This window comes from Amblyraja radiata, chromosome 9 (genome assembly GCF_010909765.2).
Source record: "Amblyraja radiata isolate CabotCenter1 chromosome 9, sAmbRad1.1.pri, whole genome shotgun sequence".
Classification (NCBI taxonomy): Eukaryota; Metazoa; Chordata; class Chondrichthyes; order Rajiformes; family Rajidae; genus Amblyraja; species Amblyraja radiata.
In genome coordinates this window covers 4781090-4807335 of record NC_045964.1, presented here as the reverse complement: position 1 = coordinate 4807335, position 26246 = coordinate 4781090, and the positions used below count along the sequence as shown (strand labels likewise).

The following is a 26246-nucleotide window of genomic DNA, read 5'->3' as shown; positions in this document are numbered from 1 at the left end:
GAGAATTATTTTTCCAGTTTAGGAACCCATTAATAAAATTGTACAACTTAATTTTAATGAACTGTAGATTTTTTATTAGAAAAAGACTATGGTCATAGTCTACATTTCATAGGAGATACACCTTTATTCAATATTATAGATTAGATTATGCAAAGTCCAATTTCTTAGCAATGGTACAAATGCATAATATATTTAATAAATAAACTTTGATCCTATGTTTCCTGAAAACATTTGCAGTTACTAAATATTGATTGGACATTTAAATTTAAAAACCATTATTAACTGTACGTATTTCTGCAATTGAATTGTTTTTGTATTCATGTTTAATATAGATATGGGGAATTGTTTACTTTTCTAGTTTTAATCCTTATTTCTGTAAATAAAACCTAGTATTTATTACTTAATAATTGAAGTATTTTTTAAGTTGCTTTATTTTTTCTGTTTAAAAATAAATCTCCCATTCTATTTTGTGTGTGTATATATTATAAATAAATAATTGAAACATTCTGTAATAGAATTTATACTAGTTACGGCAGTGACATTTTGCACCGTTTTAGATTAGCAGCAACCAAGCGTAATAGAGCACTGTTACAGTCTGTACAAAAAAAAGCGTCAGGTTGCAAGCTAGGATTTCAACATGTTCGAGTCAGGAAAGTCTACTCCATGTTCTACGGTGAAGCAGACCAGGCAGGAGTTTACCAGCAGCAAGTCATGAGACAAAAGTTTTGATGAGGTGAGGAAAGCAAAGGCAGATGGCAGAGTGCAGGGCAAGGAAATGTAGTTCAATACAAGGTGGGAAAATTATTATTGTAATATTGTCTAGTTAAAGTAGGGTGATATTTGTAGCAGATCAGTTAAGAGTGCAATACATGATTTCAGATTATATTACTTGGATATATTGTTTAGATTACTTTCCATTGCCAGATTATTAAATTCCACAAGGCTACACAAGGTTCAGCTCTGAATATAGAGGGAAAGCTTCAAAAACTAGAAATAGTTTGTAATAAGAAAAGCATGACCTCAATGTTTTGTGCCCTTTTACATGCCTTTCAATTAAAAATTCTTGTAAACATAAAACTGGAAATTGTTCCACTTTTTTGGCAATAAAAGTTCAAATTTAAGGAAATATCTTGGTGCATTTTAAAAGTTTAACAATCTACATAATTTGTTTATACTGAACAAATTATGGGTGGGTTTTAGCAATAAGATGGAAGTCAATGTGCCTTTTTAAGGAATTTTAAAACCACGGTTACAAAAATTTCTCATTTATGAGATTCCCGCACCCAAATATCTTACTCTCTGCTACTGCTGTTGGGAATTGTTATGTAGTCTTACTTTTTCTTATATTAAGAAAAATGTTGTAGCAATGCATTCATTTTTACTGCCGGTTTAACCAGTTAGCTTTTAGTTTTTTCCTGCATTGTACCATTTATTGCAGATCCAGAGATAACATTTAGAATAAACCAGGGGAAGTATTAAATATTACCTAATTTGTTTTGTTTTTTTCCAATCAGCTGTGAATTGTAATTAAAATTCTGATCATTATAATGAACAGAACGCTAATTGTCAGCTCAGTAAAATCTTCCATCTTAAATTAATAATATTTAACCCAGTAAACAGTAGAATCAAATACAAATTTAAAAAAAGGACAGATTGCACATCCTTCTCTCAGTGTTCTTGTCTTGGCATGATTGCATCATATCTGAAGCATCACACTACTTGCATATCTAATTTATGCTGTGGTGCTGCTTTCTCTGAGAAGCAAATCTATGCCTAAAATTCTCTTCAGCAGTTTAGAATTAGAACTTTTCACAAATACAAGCGAGATCAGCAGTGTAGTGTGGCTCACCAGCGAACATTTGATACTGATATCTACATTGGTTTGCTTTGTTATGTCTTGTATATCAGTCTTGAAACAACATTTTGATTTAGAAGCTATGACTATTGAGATACACCAAAGAAGCAGTTGTCTGCCATTGTACAGTAGTGGGACAAATAATGCCATGAATCAGATTTTGTATCTTGACAGACACTACCCAGACAAATCACTAGGGGGGTCCGTAGTAATTCACTGAATGCTTGATTTGAACACTCCTTTAAATAATTCCATCATTTTGTCCTTCCCGACCTGTTTTTGCAAGCGGTAAATTAATATTATTAAACACCGCAAGTTAAATCACTGGAATCCTCTGACGGAGTAAGTTTACACACTTGCTGCCCAACGAATGCTTTCAAAATATGAATTCTCAACAGAAGACGTTGTGGACATAATCTGTCTGGTCATATTTAGATGTTTTAACTTTGTATTTTATTTCTCTTCAACCGGCAGGAAAAAAATCTTGCATTCCTGCAGCACTTTTCACAACCTTAGGATGTCCCAAATTTCCTAATAGTCAATGATAATATTTGAAAGATAGAGACCATCGTAATGTGGGAATTGCAGCAGAAAATCTGCATGGAACATGCTCCCTAAATCTATATGGCCAGATAATCTGCTTGGTACTTTACTTGAGCAGGGTATTGGAGAAACCCATAGAAAGTCTTCAGTGCGTCTGTTTGGGTCTTGGCTTAGTCTCTCATCAGAGGAGTGGCATTCCTGACTAGGTGTGTCTACCTGGATTTTTGTGCTTGAGACTCTTGAATGGGATCTGCCTGACTCAGGAAATTGCACTTTCCAAATGTCCTCAACAGAGCCTAGAATTTCAGAGATTTGAGTACAAGGTTCCCAAGTATCTCAACTCCAACAGCTTTCGATTCATCTCCATTTATGCAAACTTCCATTCTACTCCTTGTACTAATGTGTGGATGACCTTACATATTTTCATATTACATCCATCTGTTAGTTGCTTTCTCATTCATGTGTGTTATATACTCCATCTTTTCTCTATCCTCAACCCACATCATTGCCTTGCTTTGTGGTATCAGACAGTTAGGATAAAAATGTAAGTAGTATTTACTTAGTTTTTCTCTCGCCTCTGATGCTGGGCATTTCATAGCTTTACATGCACCTTTCTTTGGTTTCTTTCTCAGTTTTCGCCCTCATTTAACTATCAACTCGGACAGTTTGATCAATAGTTTATCACTATACCAATACTGGACACACTGATCAGAGATATTCCATTTCCCCTATTCAACTCTTTCCTACCCACTTTGCAACTTAAAACTAACTTGTTCCTGAAACATCGCCTGTCGATTTCCTCCAACAATATTGTCTGATCATATTCCATGTATACTCTCCTATTTGACATCTGGTTCTTCTTAGCGAAATTTTAAATGTTCCCAATCTAAAGTTTACTGCTCCTCTTGGCAATATCATGTCTTTTCCTTTGATATAATTCTAACATAACATTGTAGCCACAGTTAGACCATTTATCTGTTGGGCTTGATGTTGTGTATTGTCCCTTATTTTGTGCTTATATTATTTCCTTAGCACTTCTCTACCTCCCTACTGTCTTTATCCCATTCTTTAAAATTCGGGTTACCCCATTTGTTTTAGTTTTATTTTGCCTATCTCGCCAGGATTTGTATTTTATCACCAAATTTCCTATTGCGCCAATAATTTACGATCCTTATGACATATTATTTGCATTTAGATAATGAGCCTTTAATTTTGTCTTTATACCATGTCCCTGTTCTGACTAATTTGAAATGAACTTTTTTAAAATCCACTGTGTAATCCACTTCTCCCTTGTCGGTCTTTCAACCATATTATCAGTTCTCTGATTTTAATTACTCTTACTAGATAATTTCATGGGCGATTTAGGTCACCCAGTTCAAAGAGATAGGGAGAGAGTCTTAGCTAGTGGTGCCCAACTCCTGAAAACATAGAACATAAATCAGTACAGTGCAAGAACAGGCCCTTTGGTCCACATTGTCCGTGACCAACATGATGCCAAGACCAATTCTTATCTGCCTGCACATAATCCATGTCCCACCATTCCCTGTCATGTGCCTATCCTAAAGTCTCTTAAATGCCACTATCGTATCTGAAAGAAATTGAAAAAATTAAAAAGAAATCTTGCCCCTCTGTGCATTTGCACATGGTGTAGTTAGCAATTCAGAAATGACTTTCTTTGTAGTTCTGGTTTTCATTCTGGACCCAAGCTGCTGGTTTTCCTTCAGCAGAACCACCTACTTTGTTGGATCTGTGGCTTTGGCTCCCACATGGATCACAACTCGTATCTTTCTGCTGCTACACCACATTCCTCCATTCCCACGGAAATGTTCTTAACCAGCCAAAAGGCATGCAACGCAGACTTTAGGAGTCACAATCATAGGTACACGAAAAAGTGTCTATCTCCTTTACCACTAAATTCCTCTTCACTTCCTCCAATTTGAATGGCCCCAGTATCATGCTCCAAGCGTGCTAATCCACAGAAGCTACATTAATTGCCTTTCTGACAGATAAGTGCAAAGGCACTTATGCTCTTCCGGTCTCTCATCTTGGATCTCTATTCTACCACACTCGAATCACCCCCTTCTAGTCCAATTGTACAAATATAATGTTCAGGTAATCTTAACCTATGATACCTGAATTTTAGATTTTAGGTCATCAGCTCTGACCTAAAATTTCTCAAGATACAGGTGTAATTTAACATCAACTTCTTTGCTTCCTTTGCAAGAGGCTGCCCTGCTCTAGTGCTTTTTAAAAAAATTCTACAAAGGTTAGGATACCAGGCTGCTTTCCTACCCTTTCCACCGTTAGACATCCCTTATCTTGTAACCTGAGCGCCTCAAGTTACCACTGCAAAAAAGATGTTCTCTGTCATTGCACCATGAAGCTTACAAACTCCACCTCATTGCCTACAAAGATGCCCATATTGCTGCAAAATCTGCCTACCTCTCCTCCATATTCACCGACCCCTGCCTAAACCACAGAACCCTCTTCTCCACAGTGGGCAACCTCCTCAAGCCTCGAGCCAACACTCTCCCTACCTCTACTCCGGATCTCTGCAACTCATTCCTCCACTTTTTCGCTGATAAAATCAGCACCATCTATCAATCTTTATCCCTTGTACCCGACTCCCCAGCATCTACTCCACCACCTACCAAGGCCCCTCCTTTCAACATCTCCACTGACCTCCTTACCCCTCCTCCACACTGCTTCCTCTCCCAGTTTGACCTGGTCACCCCTACTGAAATCTCCAAACTCATCAGCTCTTCCAAACCCACTACCTGCTCCCTCGACCCTCTCCCCACTCTCCTGCTGAAGTCCTGCCTCCCCATTCTCTGCCCCTACCTCACTAATCTCTTCAACTCCTCATTGTCCCCTCCGCTTTCAAAACTGCTGCTGTCACACCAATCTTAAAGAAACCTGGTCTTGATCCCTCCTCTCTCATTAACTACCACCCAATCTCAAACCTCCCCTTTCTTTCAAAAATCCTGGAGCGTATCGTTGCGGCACAACTTCATTCCCACCTCCTTGCGTATAACCTATTCGAACCCCTCCAATCTGGCTTTCGCCCCCTCCATAGCACAGAAACTGCTCTCCTCAAAGTCCTCAACGACCTCCTCACCTCTGCTGACACTGGTTCCCTCAACATCCTCATCCTCCTCGACCTGAGTGCAGCCTTCGATACAGTGAACCATAACATCCTGCTTACCAGACTTGGGGACCTTGGCATTGAAGATTCTGCACTCAGCTGGCTCTGTTCCTACCTTTCCAACAGATCCCACTTCATCTCTCTCCATAACCACACCTCTGCTACAGCCACAGTCACTCAAGGCATTCCCCAAGGCTCCGTACTCGGCCCCCTCCTCTTCATCATCTACATCCTCCCCCTTGGTCAGATACTCTGCCACTTCAACCTGGACTTCCACTGTTACGCCGATGACACCCAGATCTACCTCGGCACCAAATCCCCCCACAACCCCCCCCTCTCCCATATCAACTCCTGTTTGTCAGTTATAAAAACCTGGATGCAACATAACTTCCTCAAACTCAACAGCGATAAAACAGAATTCCTCCTCATAGGCTCCAAATCCACACTCAGCAAAATTAATAACCCCACTCTCACCATCGACGGCACCACTGTCTCCCCATCTCCCCAGGCCCGCAACCTTGGCGTGATCTTTGATTCCACCCTCTCCCATGAGCCTCACATCCGCCATGTCATTAAAACCTCCTTCTTTCATCTCCGCAACATCGCCAAAATCAGACCCTCTCTCACACCTCCTGCTGCTGAAAGACTCATCCATGCCTTCATCGCCTCCCGACTGGACTACTGCAACTCACTTCTCCTTGGCATCAGCTCCACCTACATCAACCGACTCCAACTGGTCCAGAACGCAGCCGCCCGACTCATCACCCACACCAAATCCTGGCATCACATCACTCCAGTCCTCAAACAACTTCACTGGCTTCCCATCTCCCACCGGATCACCTACAAAATGCTGGTCCTCACCTACAAATCCCTCCACCATCTGCCCCCCCCCATATCTCACTGACCTCCTCTCCCCCTACCAACCCTCACGGTCCCTCAGATCCACATCAGCCGGTGTCCTCTCCATCCACAAATCCAACCTCCGCAGTTTTGGGGACAGAGCCTTCTCCAGGGCAGCTCCCAGGCTCTGGAACTCCCTCCCCCAACTGATCCGCAATTCCGTGTCCCTCACCATCTTCCAGTCCCGCCTCAAGACCCATCTCTTCACCTCTGCCTATCCTTAGCCCCACGTCCCCCTTCCTTTTCATCTGTGCTTGAATTGCCTCGTATTGTGTTTTGAATTGAATTCTGTCTTTAATTTGTGTACTAGTCATGTCTCTACTATTTATTTCATTCCGCATACATGTTTTTCCTCTACTTGCTAAATGTTTGTAAGGTGTCCTTGAGACTCTTGAAAGGCGCCCATAAATAAAATTTATTATTATTATTATTGTAATGAAATTCCTTTTGAGTATTACCTGTTGTTTCCATCCTGCCACCTGCTCTTCCAACAACCCTACAATACAATCTCCTCTCCATGTGCCATTGTTACTTTTGATTTTTTTCATCTGAGTCAAATTATGTCAAATGTGTACATTTTAGACAACAGAAGTGCCTCCATATCAGACAGAGCTCCTCCTTTAACATCTGCTGAATTTGGTGTATTCAATGTGGCCTCCTTTACATGGGCTAGACCAAGTGTAGACTTAGACAACCATTTCGCTGAACACTTGTGCTCGGTTCACGAAGGCCTGCTGGATTTCTCAGTTGCTAACCATTTTAACTCCCCCTCCCTCTAAATCTTTCCTATGTATGTACGTGTTTAAATGTTGTTATAGTACCTCCTCCGGTAGCTTGTTTCATAGATCCTCCACTCTCTGTGGTAGCTGCCTTCAGGTTTCTATTAAAGTTTTCCCCTCTCACCACAAACCTCTGCCCTGTGGTTCTTCATTCCCCTACTCTGGGTAAAAGACATGCCCTATCTATGCATTCACTATCTGTTCCCTCATGATCTTATACATCTCAATAAGATCACCCCTCAGCCTCCTATGCTCCAAGGAACAAAGTCCTAGTCCGCCTAACCTCTCCCTATAGCTCAGGCCGCAAGTCCTGGCAGCACCCTCGTGAATCTTTACTGCATTCTTTCAAAGCTAACAACATCCTTTCTATAGCAGGGTTACCAAAAAATAAACACAGTGCTCCAAATGCACCCTCACCAACGTCTTGCACAAGTACAACGAAACATCCCAACTTACAAACTCAATACCCTGACTGATAAAGGCCAATATACCAAAAGCCTCCTTGACCACCCGCTATATCTGTGATGCCAATTTCAAGGTATTATGTACCTGCACTCCCAAGATCCCACTGCTCTACAACACTCCCCAGGCCCTGGCCTTTCATTGTAAAGGTCCTCCCCGACTTCGACTTTCCAAAATGCAACACTCTCACTTGTCTGCATTAAACCCCATTAACCATTCCTCAGCCCACTTGCCCAACTGATCACGATCCTGCTGTAATTTTTGATCATTATTTTTGCTATCTACACTACCACCCACTTTAAGGTCATCTGTAAACTTACTAATCCTTGTACATTTTTATCCAAATCACTGATATAATCGGCAAACAGCAATAGGCCTAGCACTGATCGCTGAGGAACACCACTAGTCACAGGCCTTCAGTCAGAGCAACAACCTTCCATCATCTCCATCTGCTTCCTTCCATTAAGCCAATTCTCTATCCAGTTGGTAGGTTTTTCCCTGGATTCCATGTGATCAAACGTTACAAGTTAGACCCCATGCGAACTATTCACACCTCTGGCTTCAGAGTTTGCGCTTCTATCCTTAACCCACACGTTTTGTCTTTTCTTCTCTGGTCTTTGTCCAGCCAGCCAATCACCCCCCCCCCCCCCCCCATATCCTCTTATCACTTGCCAGACTTTATCCTGTCCCTCCCACCCCACCACATTCTGTCTGAAGAGTCCTGACCCAAAACATCACCAATCCATGTTCTCCAGAGATGCTGCCTGACTCGTCGAGTCACTCCAGCACTCTACCTTTTATTGTAAACCAGCATCTGCAGTTCTTTGTGTGTCTGCAGAGTCCCCGGTGTTTTTGTACTCTCTGTTGCAGGAGTCCCTTTTCCTCCATTGCACCTGCTCTGTTATCTTATGTCTTCAACACATGTAAAAAAAAAAATGACATGTTTATCTTTGTGTATTGTGCAGTATCTCCAATAGTAATTGTGTCCTTGGAATATTACCTGCCTTTTCTTGGAGACACTTCTTGTAATTCTAGTGATTCCATAAATTCTCCCATGAAGTCAGTAACATTATGCTATGACTTTGTAGTTTGCAATTCAAACCAATTGTGCTTAAGTGACATTCCATTAAAAAAAAAAAAAAAAAGATTCTTCTTCTTGTCGAGTCCACATACAAGATTAGAAATTGTTCAGCCAGAACTGAACGCACTTCTCGGCATTTGTTGCACAATGGTGTCTGTCTTGTGCATGATGATGGAAAGATTGGTGAAAACAGGGCCGCGACGTGAACGCTCTTTCCTTGACCACTTAAAAAGCTTAATTCAAAGTATACAGCTTATAAAGGCACTTCATTTCAATTTCCTACTATGACATAGAAAATGCCATTTGCCCTTCTGGTCCCATGATGCCTCCCAACAGAGCAATCCCTTGTGTCCCATTTAGACAATAGACAATAGGTGCAGGAGTAGGCCATTTGGCCCTTCGAGCCAGCACCGCCATTCAATGTGATCATGGCTAATCATCCCCAATCAGTATCCCGTTCCTGCCTTCTCCCCATATCCTCTGACTATTTTTAAGAGCCCTATCTAGCTCTCTCTTGAAAGCACCCAGAGAACCTGCCTCCACCGCCGTCTTGAGGCAGAGAAATTTCTACCTTCCTTATTTCCCTGTAATCCTGTAACATTCTCTTGCATCGTTTTCTACTTATTTGTGTTGAGGATAATTTGCAATATCTGGTTCACCTACCAGCATGTCTTTGGAATGTGAGAGGAAACTGGCACACCGACAAGAAACCATGCAGTCGTGGGAAGAATATACAAACTCAATACAGAATATATACAAAATCAGGATTCTACCCTGATCCTTAGCGCTGTTAGACAACATTGCAAGTTTATGCACCGCCACACGAATTTCCTTTATCTTGTTTGAGGAAACATTAACTGAAACTGCTCACAGCAAAGAGAAATACTAGATACTCCTGGCTTGCTATTGATTTATGTTCTTTGTCTTCTGGAGCTGAAGGCTAATCTGTCAGTACTCATTGCTTACAAGATGTACATCCTGTGATAGATGAATTGCCCCACTCTATAGAGATCTTCTTGTCTTTTTCATTGTGGACTTCTTCCTTCATATTCCATACTTGACCCGTATGGCCAGTTTCCATCTTACTTGGTTGAAGGTATGATTGCTACCAAAGAGGGTTCCGTCATAGAAAATGGGAAGGATGAGTCATTTATGATCACACTTAAAACAAACAAACTGATAAAATCGACAACTCTGATTATTAGATGTGAAATAAAACCATGGTTTTTACATTAATAACAGTTTTAAAGGTGAGTAAAACAACATTTACTTCAAAAGTGTGTATCTGACTCCCTTTACAAAACAGCAGAATATACTTTCTTTCACACAACAAAAATATTTTATGAAATTTTAAGGTTAAGTTAAAAATAAGTGGAAAAAAAACAAAGGACATGAAATGCAATTTTTAATAGGTTACCTATGAGATCTACCGTGATGAATGGAAGAATTCTTGAGGGGGGGAGGCATTTAATACTTTCTGTGCAAAGATGCAAGATTGATTATATCTTCAGTCAACCTTTGGAAAAAATAATTACTGCCACTATTGCCATTAAAAAATAATTACTTCATCATTAAAGTGCCTATGATGACACAATACAAGAACAATAATCAAACTTGTATATTATATTTTATTTGGTTTATACATTAGAATGAATGAAATAAAAAGCCATATAATAAATAGATATTAATCGATTTATATTGAAACCATCTGCAGGTTGTGGCATACAGCCTGTTTGGGAAAGGAGTTTGAAGTGATGGTGTTTGGTGGCAGTAAAGATGACCTGCTTTCATTTGATTCTGTAAGTACATTGAAATGACTTGTCTCGTTGTGGTACTCGTAAATCAAGATGGAAGAACAAATGCAATAGATCATTAAAAATAAACTAGGTTTGGGTGCAGTGACACTTTGAACTTGCCATCTCTGGTTTTTGTTCCTTAGATATTTTAGTTATAGATAATTACTAATTCCTTGCCACTTAGGTAAAATGAAAAGGAAGAACAAAATATTATGTTTTAAATGAAAAAAACAGATGTCTGGAAATGCATACTTTCATCAAAGCAAGTTATAGATGATATAACCTGTTGGATGCCTGTAATCTTCATCAAAATCTCTTCCAGATCTGATGAGTTCTTCTTATCCCACTAAGCACTTCAAACAGCTTTATATTAGGGTAACAGCTTAAGGCACTATTTAACATAGATGATTGTTTGAGAGAGAATTTAAAAATAATATCTTGGCTTACTATAACATCAAAGATGTAAAAGTTGACTAAGTTTCTTAATGTAATTTTATATTTGTTTTCTGAGGTACTGGCATCTTTAATTATTGCTCTACCATTATCACCCACTAAGCAACAGGGCCGTCTTAGTGGGTTGCTTTAACTTTTGCAATCTTGGCTGGAATGTGCTCAGTGTCAAATGCTTAGACAGGGCAGAATTTGTTAGGTGTATCCAAGAGAGTTTATTGAAACAGTATGGATAGTCCAACCTGAACAGGGAACATACTGGACCTTGTGTTGGGAAATCAGCCTGGCTAGGTGATTAGTTTTTCAGTGATAGTGATAACAACTCATAAGTATAAAGTAGACAAGAAGGGTCTTGACCCGAAACGTCACCCATTTCTTCTCTCCAGAGATGCTGTCTGTCCCGCTGAGTTACTCCAGTTTTTTGTGTCTACCTTCATAAGTTTAAAGATTGTTTAGAATCGGTATAAAGCTGGACCTTGCGGGAAGGTACTAAATTTGAATAAGGCAAATTATAACATTGTTAGGTAGGAGCTCAGGAGAGTACACTGGGAGCAGTTATTGGGCAAGTCCACATATGAAATGTGGGAATCGTTTTAAAGGCTAGTTATTCAAAGTTCAGGGCAGGCATATTCGGGTATGGCGGAGGGATAAGGATGGCAAAGTAAAAGAAGATGATCAAAGAGGTTGCAAATTTGGTCAAAAGGAAAATGGAGACAAGATATATGCAAGATATAACAGAATGGAATCAGAATGGGCCTTTTGAGGACGATACAACAAGGTGAAAAGAGTGCAAGTGAGCAATTAGAAGGGCCAAAAGGGGCCATGAAATCAGATTAAGGAATATCCCCCAAAATCTTTTTATACCCAAATTGTCACCAGTCAAGGTAGGGGTGCTCAAGGATAAAGAAAGGTAAGATAATCACAAAATGCTGGAGTAACCCAGCGGGCCAGGCAGCAACTCTGGAGAGAAGGAATGGGTGACGTTTCAGGTCGAGAGACTTCTTAGTAATTTGTGCTTGGAGTCTGGGGGTGTCGGCGAGGTACGAACTAAGTACTTTGCACTGTTTTCATCGAGAAGGACACGGTGAGATTAAAAAGGTTGAATTGAGGTTCCTGGTGAGCATTTAAGGTGGATAAATTGTCAGGGCCTGATGGGGTTTATCCCAGGTTACTGGGAGCAGCAAGAAATTAGAAGCAGGACCCTTAACCAGTGGCGGACTGGCCAGGGTGTCAGCTTGCCCGATGGAAAGTGGGCCCCTGATGAAGTGGGGCCCCCTTTGTCTCCTGGCAACCAATATTTTTAGACCCAGTCCGCCACTGCCCTTAACTAAGATCTTTGCTTCTTCTCTAGCCACAGGCGATGTCCTGGAGGACTGGAGAGTAGCTAATTTAGGGAACTATAGGCCATTGAGCCTCTTGTCAGTGGTAGAGGATTCTTCAGGATAGGAATTATTCTCATTTGATAGAGAATGGGTTAATTAGGGACAGACAGCATTGCTTTGTAAGTGGCAGGTCATGTCTTGCTAACTTGATCAGGTTTTCTAAGAAGGTAATGAAGGTGATAGATGAGGGCAGGACAGTGGATATTATCTACATGCATTTAGTAAGGCATTTGATTGATGCCCCCATGGTAGACTGATCCAAAAGATTAAGATGCACAAAATTAACAGTGGCCAGTGGATTCAGGTGAGGAATCAGAACTGGCTTTCTGTTAGAGACAGAGGGTTGTGGTGGAAGAACAATATTCAGGTTGGAGGACTGCTCAGTGGAGTTCAACAGGGATCTGTGGTGAGACCTCTGTTGTTTTGATATATATAAATAACTTGGAAGTAAACGTATTTTGTTTAGTAAGTTTGCAGAAGACACCATGATTGCTGAGGTCATGAACTGTGAGGAACGCTGTCAAAGTATATAGTGGGATATAGATCAAATACAATATACTCTATTTGTTGTTCAATACTATTTCTTAATCGACAAATATTTGCTAGTTCTTCATATAGAATTGCATGTCTAAATAAAACTGAAAATTAATTAATTTCTCTCTCATGAAACTAAAGATATTCTGATCAGGAGCATCTCACCAAATTGAACTCAATGGTTAGTTTAGTTTAGATACAGCATGGAAACAGGCCTTTCAGCATACCGAGTCCGCACCGAACAGCGATCCCTGCACATTAACGCTACCCTACACACACTAGGGACAATTTACACTTACACCAAGCCAATTCATCTACAAACCTGTATGTCTTTGGAGTGTGCGAGGAAACCGAAGATCTCTTGAGAAAACCCACAAACTCCGAACAGACAGCACCCGTAGTTGGGATCGAACCCGGGTTCCTGGCGCATCAAGCGCAGCAACTCCACCACTGCGCCATCGTGCCGCCGATTGAATGGCCCAATTATACTTTGCCACGTATACCTAGATACAGTGACATTTTGTTTTTGCATACAGTTCAGTGACAATTCTACTGTACATTAGGCATAATCATACTAAATATAAGAGTGTAAGGTAGCAGACCACACTGAGTCAGTACACGTGCCTTCTTGTACCCTTCGTCAGAAATTTAAACACAATGTTAGTCTTCACTTGGCCTAAAAGGCCAGTTGCCCTGGCGGCGGCACTGGGTTGGAGTTGTAGGGGTCGGCCCGGCCAGACGATGTGTCAATGTGCTCTACCACTGCTCTGGGTCTCTGTGGCGTTGTAGCGTGCTCGGCCTCTTGATCTAATGGAGCCCAGGCTGCTTCAGGGCCTCCAGCGGCCCACTCCACCAACCTGACCACTCCGATGCCTCCTCAAACGTGCCGTTCCTTCATCTCTTGTGTCCCGGGAGTGTCTCCCGCAGCTGACCAGACCGCCTCCGAAGGATGTAGGAGAGAAGCCCCCACCCTGCTCACCGGCATCTTTTCCTCCGTCTGTCACCATCTTGAAGGGCAACTCTAAACCTCATTCACATTTTGGCAGGAATGTGCATAAGCCTGAATAATATTATAGCAAATTATGGTTCATGCATATTCAGTACAAATAAATAATCCTTTTGTGAAAACTACATTTGGATAATTTGATGAGTTGCTATTGCATGCCAGTGGTGTGGGATCTGATTCCAAGTGTTAATACATCTTGTCTGTTGCTTTTTTAACTAGGGTCACTGTAATGATGTGCTGATCTTTCAAACACAGCCATATTCACTCTTCAGGTAAATGTTTTAATAACTAGGACTTGGTTTCTAACAAATGTAATTGTAAATAGTAAATAATGATTCTCATTTATTTCCATTCAACACCAGTGTAGTAGTCATCTTCTTTGTAGCAAACATTGGACATAGAATTCTGGCATTATGGACAATTTTACTTCCATACATCTTTTTTAACCTTTTCCTGTCATGGATTGGGGTTAATCTGGTTTGAAAATAACATCAAGTGTGGAGATTTGAGGTTTTTGTGTATTATAGTATTGCATCCATTGTTTACAACATTTTAATCATGCTGTCTTTAGAGAGTATTTGGTATTGAACCTATTGCTGACAAAGTGAATAATAGAAATATCTTGGATCCTGTCAGAGATAGGTCTGAAGTTATTTTTTCTCTGGATCAGTTGATTTTAAATTTCTGAAACTTGTTTTGATGTTTTCCTTAACACTCTGGGCAGCTACAGTTTAAATCTTTCTCCTGAACTTTTGAGTTAGATAAACTTGTTTGGGCACCAGTGTAAAATATGTTTGTTTGTTATCCATAGGATTTTGCTTGGAATGAACATTATAGCCACTCAACAGGCAGAGTCTTTATGATTTATGAAATATGTGAATGTGATCCATTAACACCTTTTGTCAATGCCAATAATCTACAAATTCCAAAACTACTTGAAGTTACTACCAGTTACTTGTCAGGAAGGGATAGAACTGTGACACTTTAGAAAACAATGTATCTAATTTTAATATACATAATTCACAATTGATTGTCTTCAAAGATGGCTCAAAGCAATCATATTTATTAGAGGGTCCCAGAATTACATAAGAGTTTGGCTCTGGAAACAGTTCCATAAATTCTATATGACTGATTTCACCGAGGCAATTTTTTTTTTTTTTTTTTTGCTTTGATGGTAGTAGGTTCTTATCCTGTCATTTTGGTACACTGCTCAAGTACACTATTCTGCAGGAAAATGAAAAAAACAAGTTCTTGAGCTATCTTGACTCAGTTGAGATAAAAGTTTTAAAACTACATTCTAAGCCCTACAGCAGGGAAACGGGGCCCTTGACTGGACAGATCCAGGAAACCATAAATCACCCACTTACACTAATCCTACCTTTATCTAATTTCATTCTCACCACATTCCCCTCGACTCTTCCCACATTCTCCCACCCAACCACCTCCAAGGGCAATTTATAGTAGCCGATTAACAAACATGCTGCATGGGATATGGGAGAAAACAGGAGCACTTGTGGAAACCCATGCAGTCAGTGGTAGAACATACAAACTCCATACAGACAGGACCCAAGGTTAGAATTGAACTCTTTTCACTGGTGATGTGAGGTAGCAGCTCCACTTGGATTGAATAGAAAGTAATTTAACGTTAACCTCTTACTGTTTAATTGCAGTTGATGACATGCTTTTATGAAATGGCAGTGGAGATTTTACAATATACAATACTGGCTAACTTGTCAGATGAGGGTGATGGGTCTGGTAATGGTTATGCTGATGTTGCTGAGATAGAATTTGCATGTGACTGTTCAGCCTTCAATTTGAACTTGTTCAGGGAGACTGACGAGTGGACTTTCACTTAATTGTTAGTGGCCTTTTTAAGTGGCTGTGATTTGGCTGAGTTTGTGAACCAGATAGTATTGGGGTCCATCCTCTCGAGACATTGCAGCTCTGCACCAAAGTGCCCAAATGCCTCAGTAATGTCTTATGGTTTGCACCTTTTTGATAGTTTAACCTCTTGGAATTCAGCTGCTTGGTCTCTTCACTGACCTTCAGAGTCTCCAACTCCATTAAATCCTCATTCTTCAGCCCTTGAGAGCAGGATCCCAGCGACATTTTGATTTTGTCTAATTCAACCTCAAGCTCAATAACTTAACTGACCACTTCAAAAAAATCCTCAAAGATAATGAGTGAAATATGCAGTTGCAGCCTGCAATGAGAAGCTGGGTGGAAGATTGCTGCAGTAAGCATAGATAGTCCCTGCTTTCCTACCCTGCCACCTGCTTTTGCTCCTGAGTTTAAGATGTTCTGTAACCTGATAGTGAAAGAATATTTGGAGGTGAGATGAAACTCCATCTTGTTTTCCTTGGTGGGCCATCTGAATGCGTGAACAAATACCAGCATTTTCTTTTCTTAACATTATCTCCTTTGAGAAGAACTCCTGCCTATTTCTTCTGTGTGAATATCTGCATGATGCAGATTTCTAATCATCTTAAACCTACAAATATATCCTGTGTCAATATTTTGTCATTTCCAGTACTTGACATAGCTTTCTGCTTTTGTAAAAATAATGTGCAAATAATGAGAGTGAGAGAATGAGCCTGGCAATGAGAAGATAATAGGAAACATTTTTTTTCTTTCAAGGTAGTTAAAATCCAGGAGCAGGATTTTGAAATGAGGCAGGGGTTAGGTATGTCTGATGGGTTTTTTTTTTTTTTACCCTGTTCAGTATACCTAGGTAGGTATATTGATGACATGCACGTGGATGCAGGTACTACAGGTAAAGGCTACATAGAGTTACGTTGTAATGAGATTTCAGGAGCACTTTCTATTTCTGGAGATGTGGCTGATAAAAATAAGACATGCAGAGGCCAGTGATGAAGTGCAACCATGCCCCTCTTGAATTAACCTTAATATACATTTTACTCCATTTCATTTGAGTAAATAGCTGAACAGTTGTCACTAAGGGACCTTGCACTGTGAAAACACACTGGGGAGGGACTGTTGAAGGGGATAGAAAACGGCTAGTGAGACCAGATATTCTAACAGATTCTGGGCACGGGAGGTTCTCATGGTGATTACCCTGGAGGATTTTTCAACCCTTTGAAATGATAATCCATGTGAATGTTGTGTTATGTATAAAGGAGATGCACGTTCCGGGGGGGGGTTTGCACACTTGTAACACTCCTGGAGAGATGAAGGAAGCGCATATGATAGTAACGTTTAAGATGCTAGACAGACATGAGCAAGCAGGAAATAGAGGGATATGCATCATGTGCAGGCAGATGCGGTTAGTTTAATTTGGCATCAAAGTCAGCATAGACATTGTGGGCTGAATGGCCTGCTTCTGCAGTACTTTTCAATGTATGTAAAACTGGATAGTGATAATAATTTGGCAGTTTCTTTACGCGTGTTGTTTTCCATTGTTGAAACTCGCATAATAGTCACTAAATTACTAATCAGAACATTTTAAGATGGCTGATTTTTTTTTCTTCTCCCGTAAAAGGAATCCAGACTTGACTGCTTTAGTTAATAAAGATCAGGCTTTTCAAATTATAAAATACTCTTGTGTAACATTTGGGGTAAATTCAAGGTAATATAAAGCTCAGTAGTTCTCTGTACTGAATCAGAAGGTTGACGTTCTATGCAAATTTCTGGACATAAGATCCTATGACACCATGTAGAAGAGTTTATTTACAATTCACTTGGTATTAAATACCTTGGGATACCCTAAAAGGGGCATGAGGAATACAAGTCTTTCAAGGGTGAGTTGTCAGGAAATGTAGATGTACAATTTTTATGTGGATACATTATACTGATTCATGCTTTTTTTTCCATTTGTAGATTGTGCTTAGACTGCATTGCCAAAAACGCCACAGTTTTACAGAGTCAGCTTCCATGGTTGCCACGTCAATTGTTGTCTCAAGTGGAGAAAAAAATCACTTTCTGGGTTTCAGCTGGACGCCAAGAAAAATGAAAATGTATTTTAAACAGAGTTTGATTTAAGAATATTTGCATATATCACATGTAATGATGTATTGCAAGAGGTATGTCATTATGATTGGCAAATGTAATATTTGAAATGTGCAAACCCAAATTGGGTTGATATAAATGTGATTGTTAAGTTTTATTGTATTCATGTTGTAGACTGATTAACAAAGTAGGTAATTCATTTTATATCATCCTGGGCCAGATTCTAAAATAAATTGTTTTGACTAATAATGCCAGTTGTGAAGTTTTTTCATCAATAAATATAAACTGGTAAAGCATAGACGCCTTTCAGCTGGCACTCTGAGAGAAATGAAGATTTTAGGTAAGTACAAACTGCCCATCTTTTATTTTCATTTGTCATTCATTGTTGATCTCAAATCACTAGATTATTCTCACCACTATAAGGTCACTTTATATTGAATTTCAGGTAATTCACATTCATCGATGCTGAAGACTACTGTGGATAGTGACACCTTCACACCAACTGTGAAAGCTTGTTCTTGTTATTCTTGATATGTCATTATTAATTCAAATTAGAAAGTCTTTGCATTATTGTAAATCGGATGAGAAACAATGTAAAGATGGGAATATACATAAATCAACTATGATGGGGGGGCTTGTATTTTACTCTGATCTTTGTGTTTTGTGCATTCATATATTGTTCATATTAAAGCATCAGAATGTGTTCCAAATATGTTTTGAATCACTATTAAATATTGATTGCTGATTTAAAACTTTTAATTGTTTTGGTATGTTGCTACACTTAAAAAATAAACTAGTGCATGTTTTTTTAATGAGTTATGTTTGAATATTTCTTGGCTCACATCTCACTTATTTTGCTTTTTTGAAAAGTAACAATGCTATAACAGTGATAGAATGGACCGCTACCAATAGCTTTTCTGGCTCTTTGAAGTGTTTTTACCCAGTGCACAAAGTTCAAATAGTTAATTTTGTGCTTTTTTTCTCTATCGAATTTCCAAAATTTCCCAATTATTATTTTATAAAACAGGATATGCTGGAAAGGTTCAACAGGTCAGGCAGCATCTGCAGAAAGAGAAATAGCAGTGACAGCACAGTGGTACCGCAACAATAGCTGCCACTTCATTGTTCCTGTGTCCCTGGTTTGATCCTGACTTGCGGTGCGGATTGTGTGGAGTTTGCAGTGTCCCTGGAACCAGGCGAGTTTCCTTTGAATTTCCTTCAAGTCTCCTCCCACATCTCAATGTTGTGCGAGTTGATAGGTTAATTGGTGATTCTAAATTAAGTGTTGGTACCTGAGGGGGAGTTGATGTAATGTGGGGAGAATAGAATTGGTTAGGATAAGATTAGTGTAAAAATGGGTGGTCATATGAGCAAATAGCATCTTCCTGTGCTGTATTTCCCAATGAGTCACAAGGGCCACATCTAACTCCCTCTTGCTATATTTAAGAGGGAGTTAGATGTGGCCCTTGTGGCTAAATGGATCAGGGGGTATGGAGAGAAGGCAGGTAATGGATACTGAGTTGGATGATCAGCCATGATCATATTGAATGGTGGTTCAGGCTCGAAGGGCCGAATGGCCTACTCCTGCACCTATATTCTATGTTTCTATGAGTCATGAATAAAGTAACTTTTCAGAACTTCCAGCATGTGTTTTGTAAATATTCCTGATCTTTGCTGATTTACGCAAGTGATTTTCCTCCAGCCCGCACACCCCCCACAAGTGATTAATTGAAATCACTCGAGTGCATGTAACATGTAAGTGAAGATATGTGAATTACAAATAAAACACAAAATACTTGTGCTATAACTCCAGGATAAGCACTCAACGCCAAGCCCAAAGCCAAAGTATTATCTAACTATCTAATTAAATATACAAATTTACAATAAATAACTGTATGCAAAAAACAGCTACCTTACATATTAACTAACTTTTTTTTAAAATGAATTCTGTAGATGCAAGTATATCATTGGGGTTATCAAGTGGGCACCTCCCTTCATTGGTGTTTTGTTGAGTTAGGTCCACGACACCTCGGGACGACTCAATAGTTGTTTCGGGCGTCACACAATCACCCCACTCAATACCTGCTCTCACCATCTATTGCTACAGTATCTACTAAATAAAGGAGCTGCAGCCAATTAGCTCACTAACAAATGCTAAACACCTGAATCCTATTTCCAACTTATACTAGTCCATGCTTGTAACACCACAAACATCACCCTTGCATAAGACTGGGATACACTTGCACAGACTACAATTACAAAGAAACACACATACTGCATGTCATACATTTCCTTTCTGCCCCCAACTGACATTATTTCTTCTCCACCAAATCCACCTACAGCCTTGCTCTGCTGCATCTGACATCTGCTTTACGGCCTGACGCAAACACTGTCCACAAATTCCTAGCTCTCCAAATAGCGACGTGGTTGGGCTCGCTATGAAACCTCTACAACCCACTTCGACAGGATGTACTCTTGCTCTCCATCCTCGCTGATCAACCTCTGCTGCCAATCACCTCCCTGCATCTCCCAATCATTCACTCCCTGTAACTGGCATGACTAATGCCCATCTGCAAAGTTCCCTCTTTTACCTTTCCCTCACGGACAAAATGAATCACTACCCTCAGTCCTGGTGCCTACTGAATACATTTGTGTTCTCCTCTCGATTGCTGCCGCTAAGCACTTCAATACCTGGTCATGCTGCCATGTATACCAACCCTGAGAACGATTAGTCCTACATCCTGACAAAATATGCCTCAACGTTGCCACCTCTTAACACAAGGGACACGCCGGGTCCCAACCTACCCATTGTTTGAGGTTCTGCGATGATGGCAGCACATCATAAATAGCCGTTATATGCAAACTTACATGACTCGCCTCCATGCACCACAGGTCCCTCCAGCTAAACTTCTCTTTTCTCCACTTTCCCAGTTCATCCACTGTCCCTGCTTAACCAGAGCTACTGCCCTTATACATACATCATGTAGAGCTAATAAAGAACATACCGAGAAAAGGTCCAACAAGTTTATTAGCATATAGTAAAGTTACACTACAAGTAGTCACCACCGTGACTACATCCCGACTAACAGTGGCTTAAAAACATTAGTAACATATGGTGACTGTAAGGTAAGACCCGGACTGGATTATGGATCCGGGAGGTGTATAACATGTGTGTTAGTATTTGGTGGACCAGATCTACACTGCTTCCTCCTAATGATATACCTGCTCTACAACCAATTTCCTCCTCTCTGTTGGACGTGCCTTACTGTTTTCCCTGTGCTGAGCCCAAAGCCTCCTTTCCCTTGCTGCACCCGACCAACAATGCCTCCTAGCTGCTTCCACTGCCTGCTTTGAGTTCCACTTCCTCCCTCTAGTTACACTTGGCACCAGATTACTAACCAGGGTATCCTTGCTCCCTGATTATCGCAACTCACCTTAGCACACTTAAACTCCTCTGTTAGGCTAGACAATGGTAAATGGAGAATACCTTTCTCATATAAAGCCACATTACTAAGACACCGTGGAACTCCTAACCATTTCCTAATATATGAACTAACCAATCTCTCCAACCTTTCCACCTTAGAAATTGGCACCTCATATACTGTCAATGGCCACATCAACCTAGGGAATTGCCTAAACTGCAAACACAACAACCTCAACTTGCCTGGAAGCCCTGACGTCTCTAACTTTTCTAACCCATCAGTGACATCTTTCCGAAAATGCTGAACCTGTTCAGTGTCATCCCTCTTCCTGTTATACCACCTACCCAAACCTTCAGACTGATGGGGGGGTGGGGGAAAGAAAGAAGGAAAAGGGGAGGAGGAGGAGGAGCCCGAGGGCGGGCGGATGGGAGGGTGGGAGGAGACAGCTAGAGGGTTAAGGAAGGGGAGGAGACAGCAATATAGTAAAGTTACACTACAAGTAGTCACCACCGTGACTACATCCCGACCTTACAGTCACCATATGTTACTAATGTTTTTAAGCCACTGTTAGTCGGGATGTAGTCACGGTGGTGACTACTTGTAGTGTAACTTTACTATATTGCTGTCTCCTCCCCTTCCTTAACCCTCTAGCTGTCTCCTCCCACCCTCCCATCCGCCCGCCCTCGGGCTCCTCCTCCTCCTCCCCTTTTCCTTCTTTCTTTCCCCCACCCCCCATCAGTCTGAAGAAGGGTTTCGGCCCGAAATGTTGCCTATTTCCTTCGCTCCATAGATGCTGCTGCACCCGCTGAGTTTCCCCAGCATTTTTGTGTACCCAAACCTTTAACTGTTTTTTTCCATTATAGACGGGATTTCTTCATCTACATAAACCTTTTCTCTACTACCTTTTCACTTACCAAATAAATACTCAGTGACTTACTAGGCTTAATCTTCAATTTAGCCCATTTATGATGATAATTTAACTTCTCTAATACCCGTCTTGTACAAGCTACTGTTGTGGTCACCAAGGTCATATCATCCATACAGACCCTGATTGGAGGGTGGTGCAGCCCAACCTGCCGTCTCTTCCCGCCAGCGACCCACCGTGATGCTCTAATCACTCGTTCCATCGCCATTGTAAACGCTAACGGGGAAGTAATACACCTTGCCATAATGCCCATCTCTAGTCTCTGCCGTGCTGTCGCAAAGTCTGCTGTACTAAAACACATTCAGACATCTTGGAAATATGCTTTCACTAAATTTACTATTGATCCTGGAACTCTAAAGAAATCCAAAGCACTCCAAATAAGACTAAATGTGGCACAGATCCAAATGCATTTGCCAGGTCTAAAAACACTACATGCACATCTCTTTTTTCGAGTTTGGCTGTCTGAATCTGGTGCCATATTATACTAATGTGTTCTGTGAAACCTGGGATTCCTGCTTTCTGCATTGTGGTATCTATTAACCTGTTCCTTTCTAAATAGTTTGCCAGCCTCTGTGCCACAAATGCTACATTTAGGAGACACTGGACAAAGTGGGAGGCGCTGGGCCTGGCCTGGTCCTCCAACGCAATAGATCACCACTAAGCCATAGCCCCCAACTGCGCATGATCGGCACACGGGAGGAGGAGTGAGGGAGCAAGAGAGAGAGGAAGACAGAGGGAGGGAGGAAGAGAGATATGGAGAGAGGAGGGAGGGAATAAGAGGGACAAATAGAGGGAGGGATGGAGGGAGGAGAAGAGGGTGGGACAGTGAGGGGTGTATCGGTTGTACAGTGAATAGATAGAGGGAGAGGGAAAGAGGGGAGGGATAGAGGGAGGGTGGGAGACAGGGAGAGTGAGGGGTGTATCAGTGTATAATGAGAGTCTGTGACCCCTCTCTCCCTCCCCATTCCAGTCTCCCACTGTGTCTCTTTACCCTCTGCCTTCCCCTCTTCCACCTCCACTCCCTCCCCCAGTGAGGGGGCAGAGGGAAAGGGGCTGGAGCTGTGGTGGCGGTGCGTTTGGGACTCACAGCGGGCGCTGGACGCTCTCCTCTGCCGGGATCAGGTTCACCACTTTCCGTTTGTCCACATCGCCGGGCCGCTTCCAGTCCCTCCGAATATTGTGTCCGGTTGGAGACCTCCGCTGGTCTCACTCAGCTCCAGTAAAGACGCGATGGCACAGGAAGGGGCGGATCGTCCCGGGGAGTGACGGGAGAAGAGCCTAATCCGCGTGGTGCTGACTGACGAGAGGAGATCGATCTGCGCACGCGCGGTTTTCACGATTTTTAAACCTCGCTAACTTTTACAATAAACCATCGATCGGAATGAAACTTGTTGCACTCACGGCACAGGAGAATGGTGAGTGAGCTGGCGAAAAATCATAGCGCTATCGCAAATAGAAAATAGAAAATGGGCAAATAAGAAAAAACTGCAAAACCAAAGGGCACAAGAGAGAGAGAGAGAGAGAGAGAGAGAGGGAGACAGAGACAGAGAGCGCGCAAACTCTGAAGATTATCCTTGGGAATGAAAACTCCCTCTGCTCTACGCCAAACCCTTGCTTCTCCCAAACTATACGCACGAGCCTTCACAAGAATCTAAGCACATCGGGTGCACTTTTAGAAACATAGAAAATAGGTGCAGGAGGAGGTCATTCGGCCCTTCGAGCCAGTACCGCAATTCATTGTGATCATGGCTGATCGTTCCCTATCAATAACCCGTGCCTGCCTTCTCCCCATATCCCTTGACACCACTAGCCCCTAGAGCTCTATCTAACTCTCTCTTAAATCCATCCAGTGATTTGGCCTCCACTGCCCTCTGGCAGGGAATTCCATAAATTCACAACTCTGGGTGAAAAAGGGTTTTTTTCACCTCAGTCTTAAATGACCTCCCCTTTATTCTAAGACTGTGGCCCCTGGTTCTGGGCTCGCCCAACATTGGGAACATTTTTCCTGCATCTAGCTTGTCCAGTCCTTTTATAATTTTATATGTTTCTGTAAGATATCCCCTCATCCTTCTAAACTCCAGTGAATACAAGCCTAGTCTTTTCAATCTTTCCTCGTATGACAGTCCCGCCATCCCAGGGATCAATCTCGTGAACCTACGCTGCACTGCCTCAATCACACGGATGTCCTTCCTCAAATTAGGAGACCAAACTATACACAATACTCCAGATGTAAACTGCAGAAGAACCTCTTTACTCCTTATACTCCTGGGGCCGAAGAAGCTTTGCACGCCTTATTACAGCTTCCACTTCCTTCTACTTTGGTGGCAAAACATCTAAATTATGCTCTATCTCTCCTAAGGGTGGTATATCTAGAGGGAAGCCCATTCCCCTATTCTTTTCTGGATCCGAGTATGACCTTTTTAAATATTCCTCTTTACTCTTCCTTTTAAGCTAAATCATAGAGCACAATTCATCACCTCATAAATTGTCATAAGAAAACATTCTTAAGAATCAAATGGTGATAAATCTTAAGAAGCTGTGACCAAGTATCCAAGTTGGCAAAAAATATTTTTGATAATAGAAATTAAAACCCCAGTTGAACTTTGGTGGGGGAACAAAGTCAAATAAAACTCTGAAAAAGGGTCTCACCTACTCCTTTTCTCCAGAGATGCTGCCTGACCTACTGAGTTACTCCAGCTTTTAATAATAATAATAATAATATCTTTTATTGTCATTGCACGTCAGTGCAACGAGATTTAGTATGCAGCTTCCAACCGATGAAAAAAGTAAAATAAATAAATAAGCTGTGTGTCGTGACCATCCGAGGGAGACAGTCCAGGGGGGATGGGGGGCACTCAGCAGGGCCGGTTCAGAGCCGCTATAGCTCTGGGGATAAAGCTGTTTCTGAGTCTGGAGGTTCGGGCGTAGAAGGCCTTGTAACGTCTGCCGGAGGGAACTAGTTCGAACAGACCGTTACAGGGGTGTGATGAGTCTTTATGGATGCTGACGGCCTTCCTGAGGCACCGTGTGTGGTAGATGCCCTCCAAGGCTGGTAGCTCTGTCCCAATAATCCTCTGCGCTCTGTGGACGACGCGCTGAAGAGCTCTCCTCTCCGCCTCCGTGCAGCTGAGATACCACACAGAGATGCCATACGTTAATATGCTCTCTGTGGTGCAGCGGTAAAACGTTGTCAGCAGCTGTTGGGGCAGACCAGTCTTTTTTAATGTCCTCAGGAAGAACAGTCGTTGCTGTGCCTTCTTGATCAGTGCGGCGGTGTTGGTGGACCATGTGAGGTCCTCTGAAATGTGAGTGCCCAGAAACTTAAAGCTGGACACTCTCTCCACACTTTCCCCGTAAATGGAGATTGGGGCGTATTCTCCATTATGGGACCTCCTGAAGTCAATAATCAGCTCCTTGGTCTTGGAGGTGTTTAGTGACAAGTTGTTACGTGCGCACCAGTCCGCCAGGTTCTGCACCTCCGCCCTGTATTTTGTTTCATCACCGTTGGTGATCAGCCCAATCACTGTTGTGTCGTCTGCAAACTTCACGATGGTGTTGGTGTCGAATGCAGGAACACAGTCGTGAGTGACGAGGGAGTAGAGCATGGGGCTTAGTACACAGCCCTGTGGTGTGCCGGTGCTCAGGGTGATAGTGGAGGACAGGTGCGGGCCCAGTCTCACTGCCTGCGGTCGCTCCGTCAGAAAGTTCAGGATCCAATCGCATATCGGCGAGCTGAGGCCTAGCTAGTGGAGTTTGGTGGTGAGCTTGGTGGGGATGACCGTATTGAATGCAGAGCTATAGTCAATGAAGAGCATCCTCACGTACATGCCCTGTCCATCCAGGTGAGTCAGGACAGTGTGAAGAGCCAGAGAGATGGCATCCTCTGTCGATTTATTTGCCCTGTATGCAAATTGATGAGAGTCCAGTGAGGCAGGGATGCTGGATTTGATATGGGAGAGGACCAGCCTTTCGAAGCACTTCATTGGGATTGGAGTTAGGG

The 26246-nt window shown here is 41.8% G+C and overlaps 1 protein-coding gene across 3 annotated transcripts in view; it reads left to right on the top strand.

The window, feature by feature from the left end:
* klhdc1 (kelch domain containing 1) overlaps positions 1-18651 on the top strand; it is a 61313-nt gene extending 42662 nt beyond the window's left edge. For 2 of the 3 annotated variants that reach the window (XM_033026546.1, XM_033026544.1), the window contains exons 10-12: positions 10480-10564; positions 14153-14205; positions 17771-18148. In XM_033026546.1, coding sequence (XP_032882437.1) covers positions 10480-10564; positions 14153-14205; positions 17771-17903 — 271 coding nt within the window. In that variant the 3' untranslated portion in view covers positions 17904-18148. Of the gene's footprint in view, positions 1-10479; positions 10565-14152; positions 14206-17770 lie in introns of all 3 variants that reach the window. The other variant, XM_033026543.1, reaches the window with a different exon arrangement.
* Positions 18652-26246: the final 7595 nt, after the last annotated feature.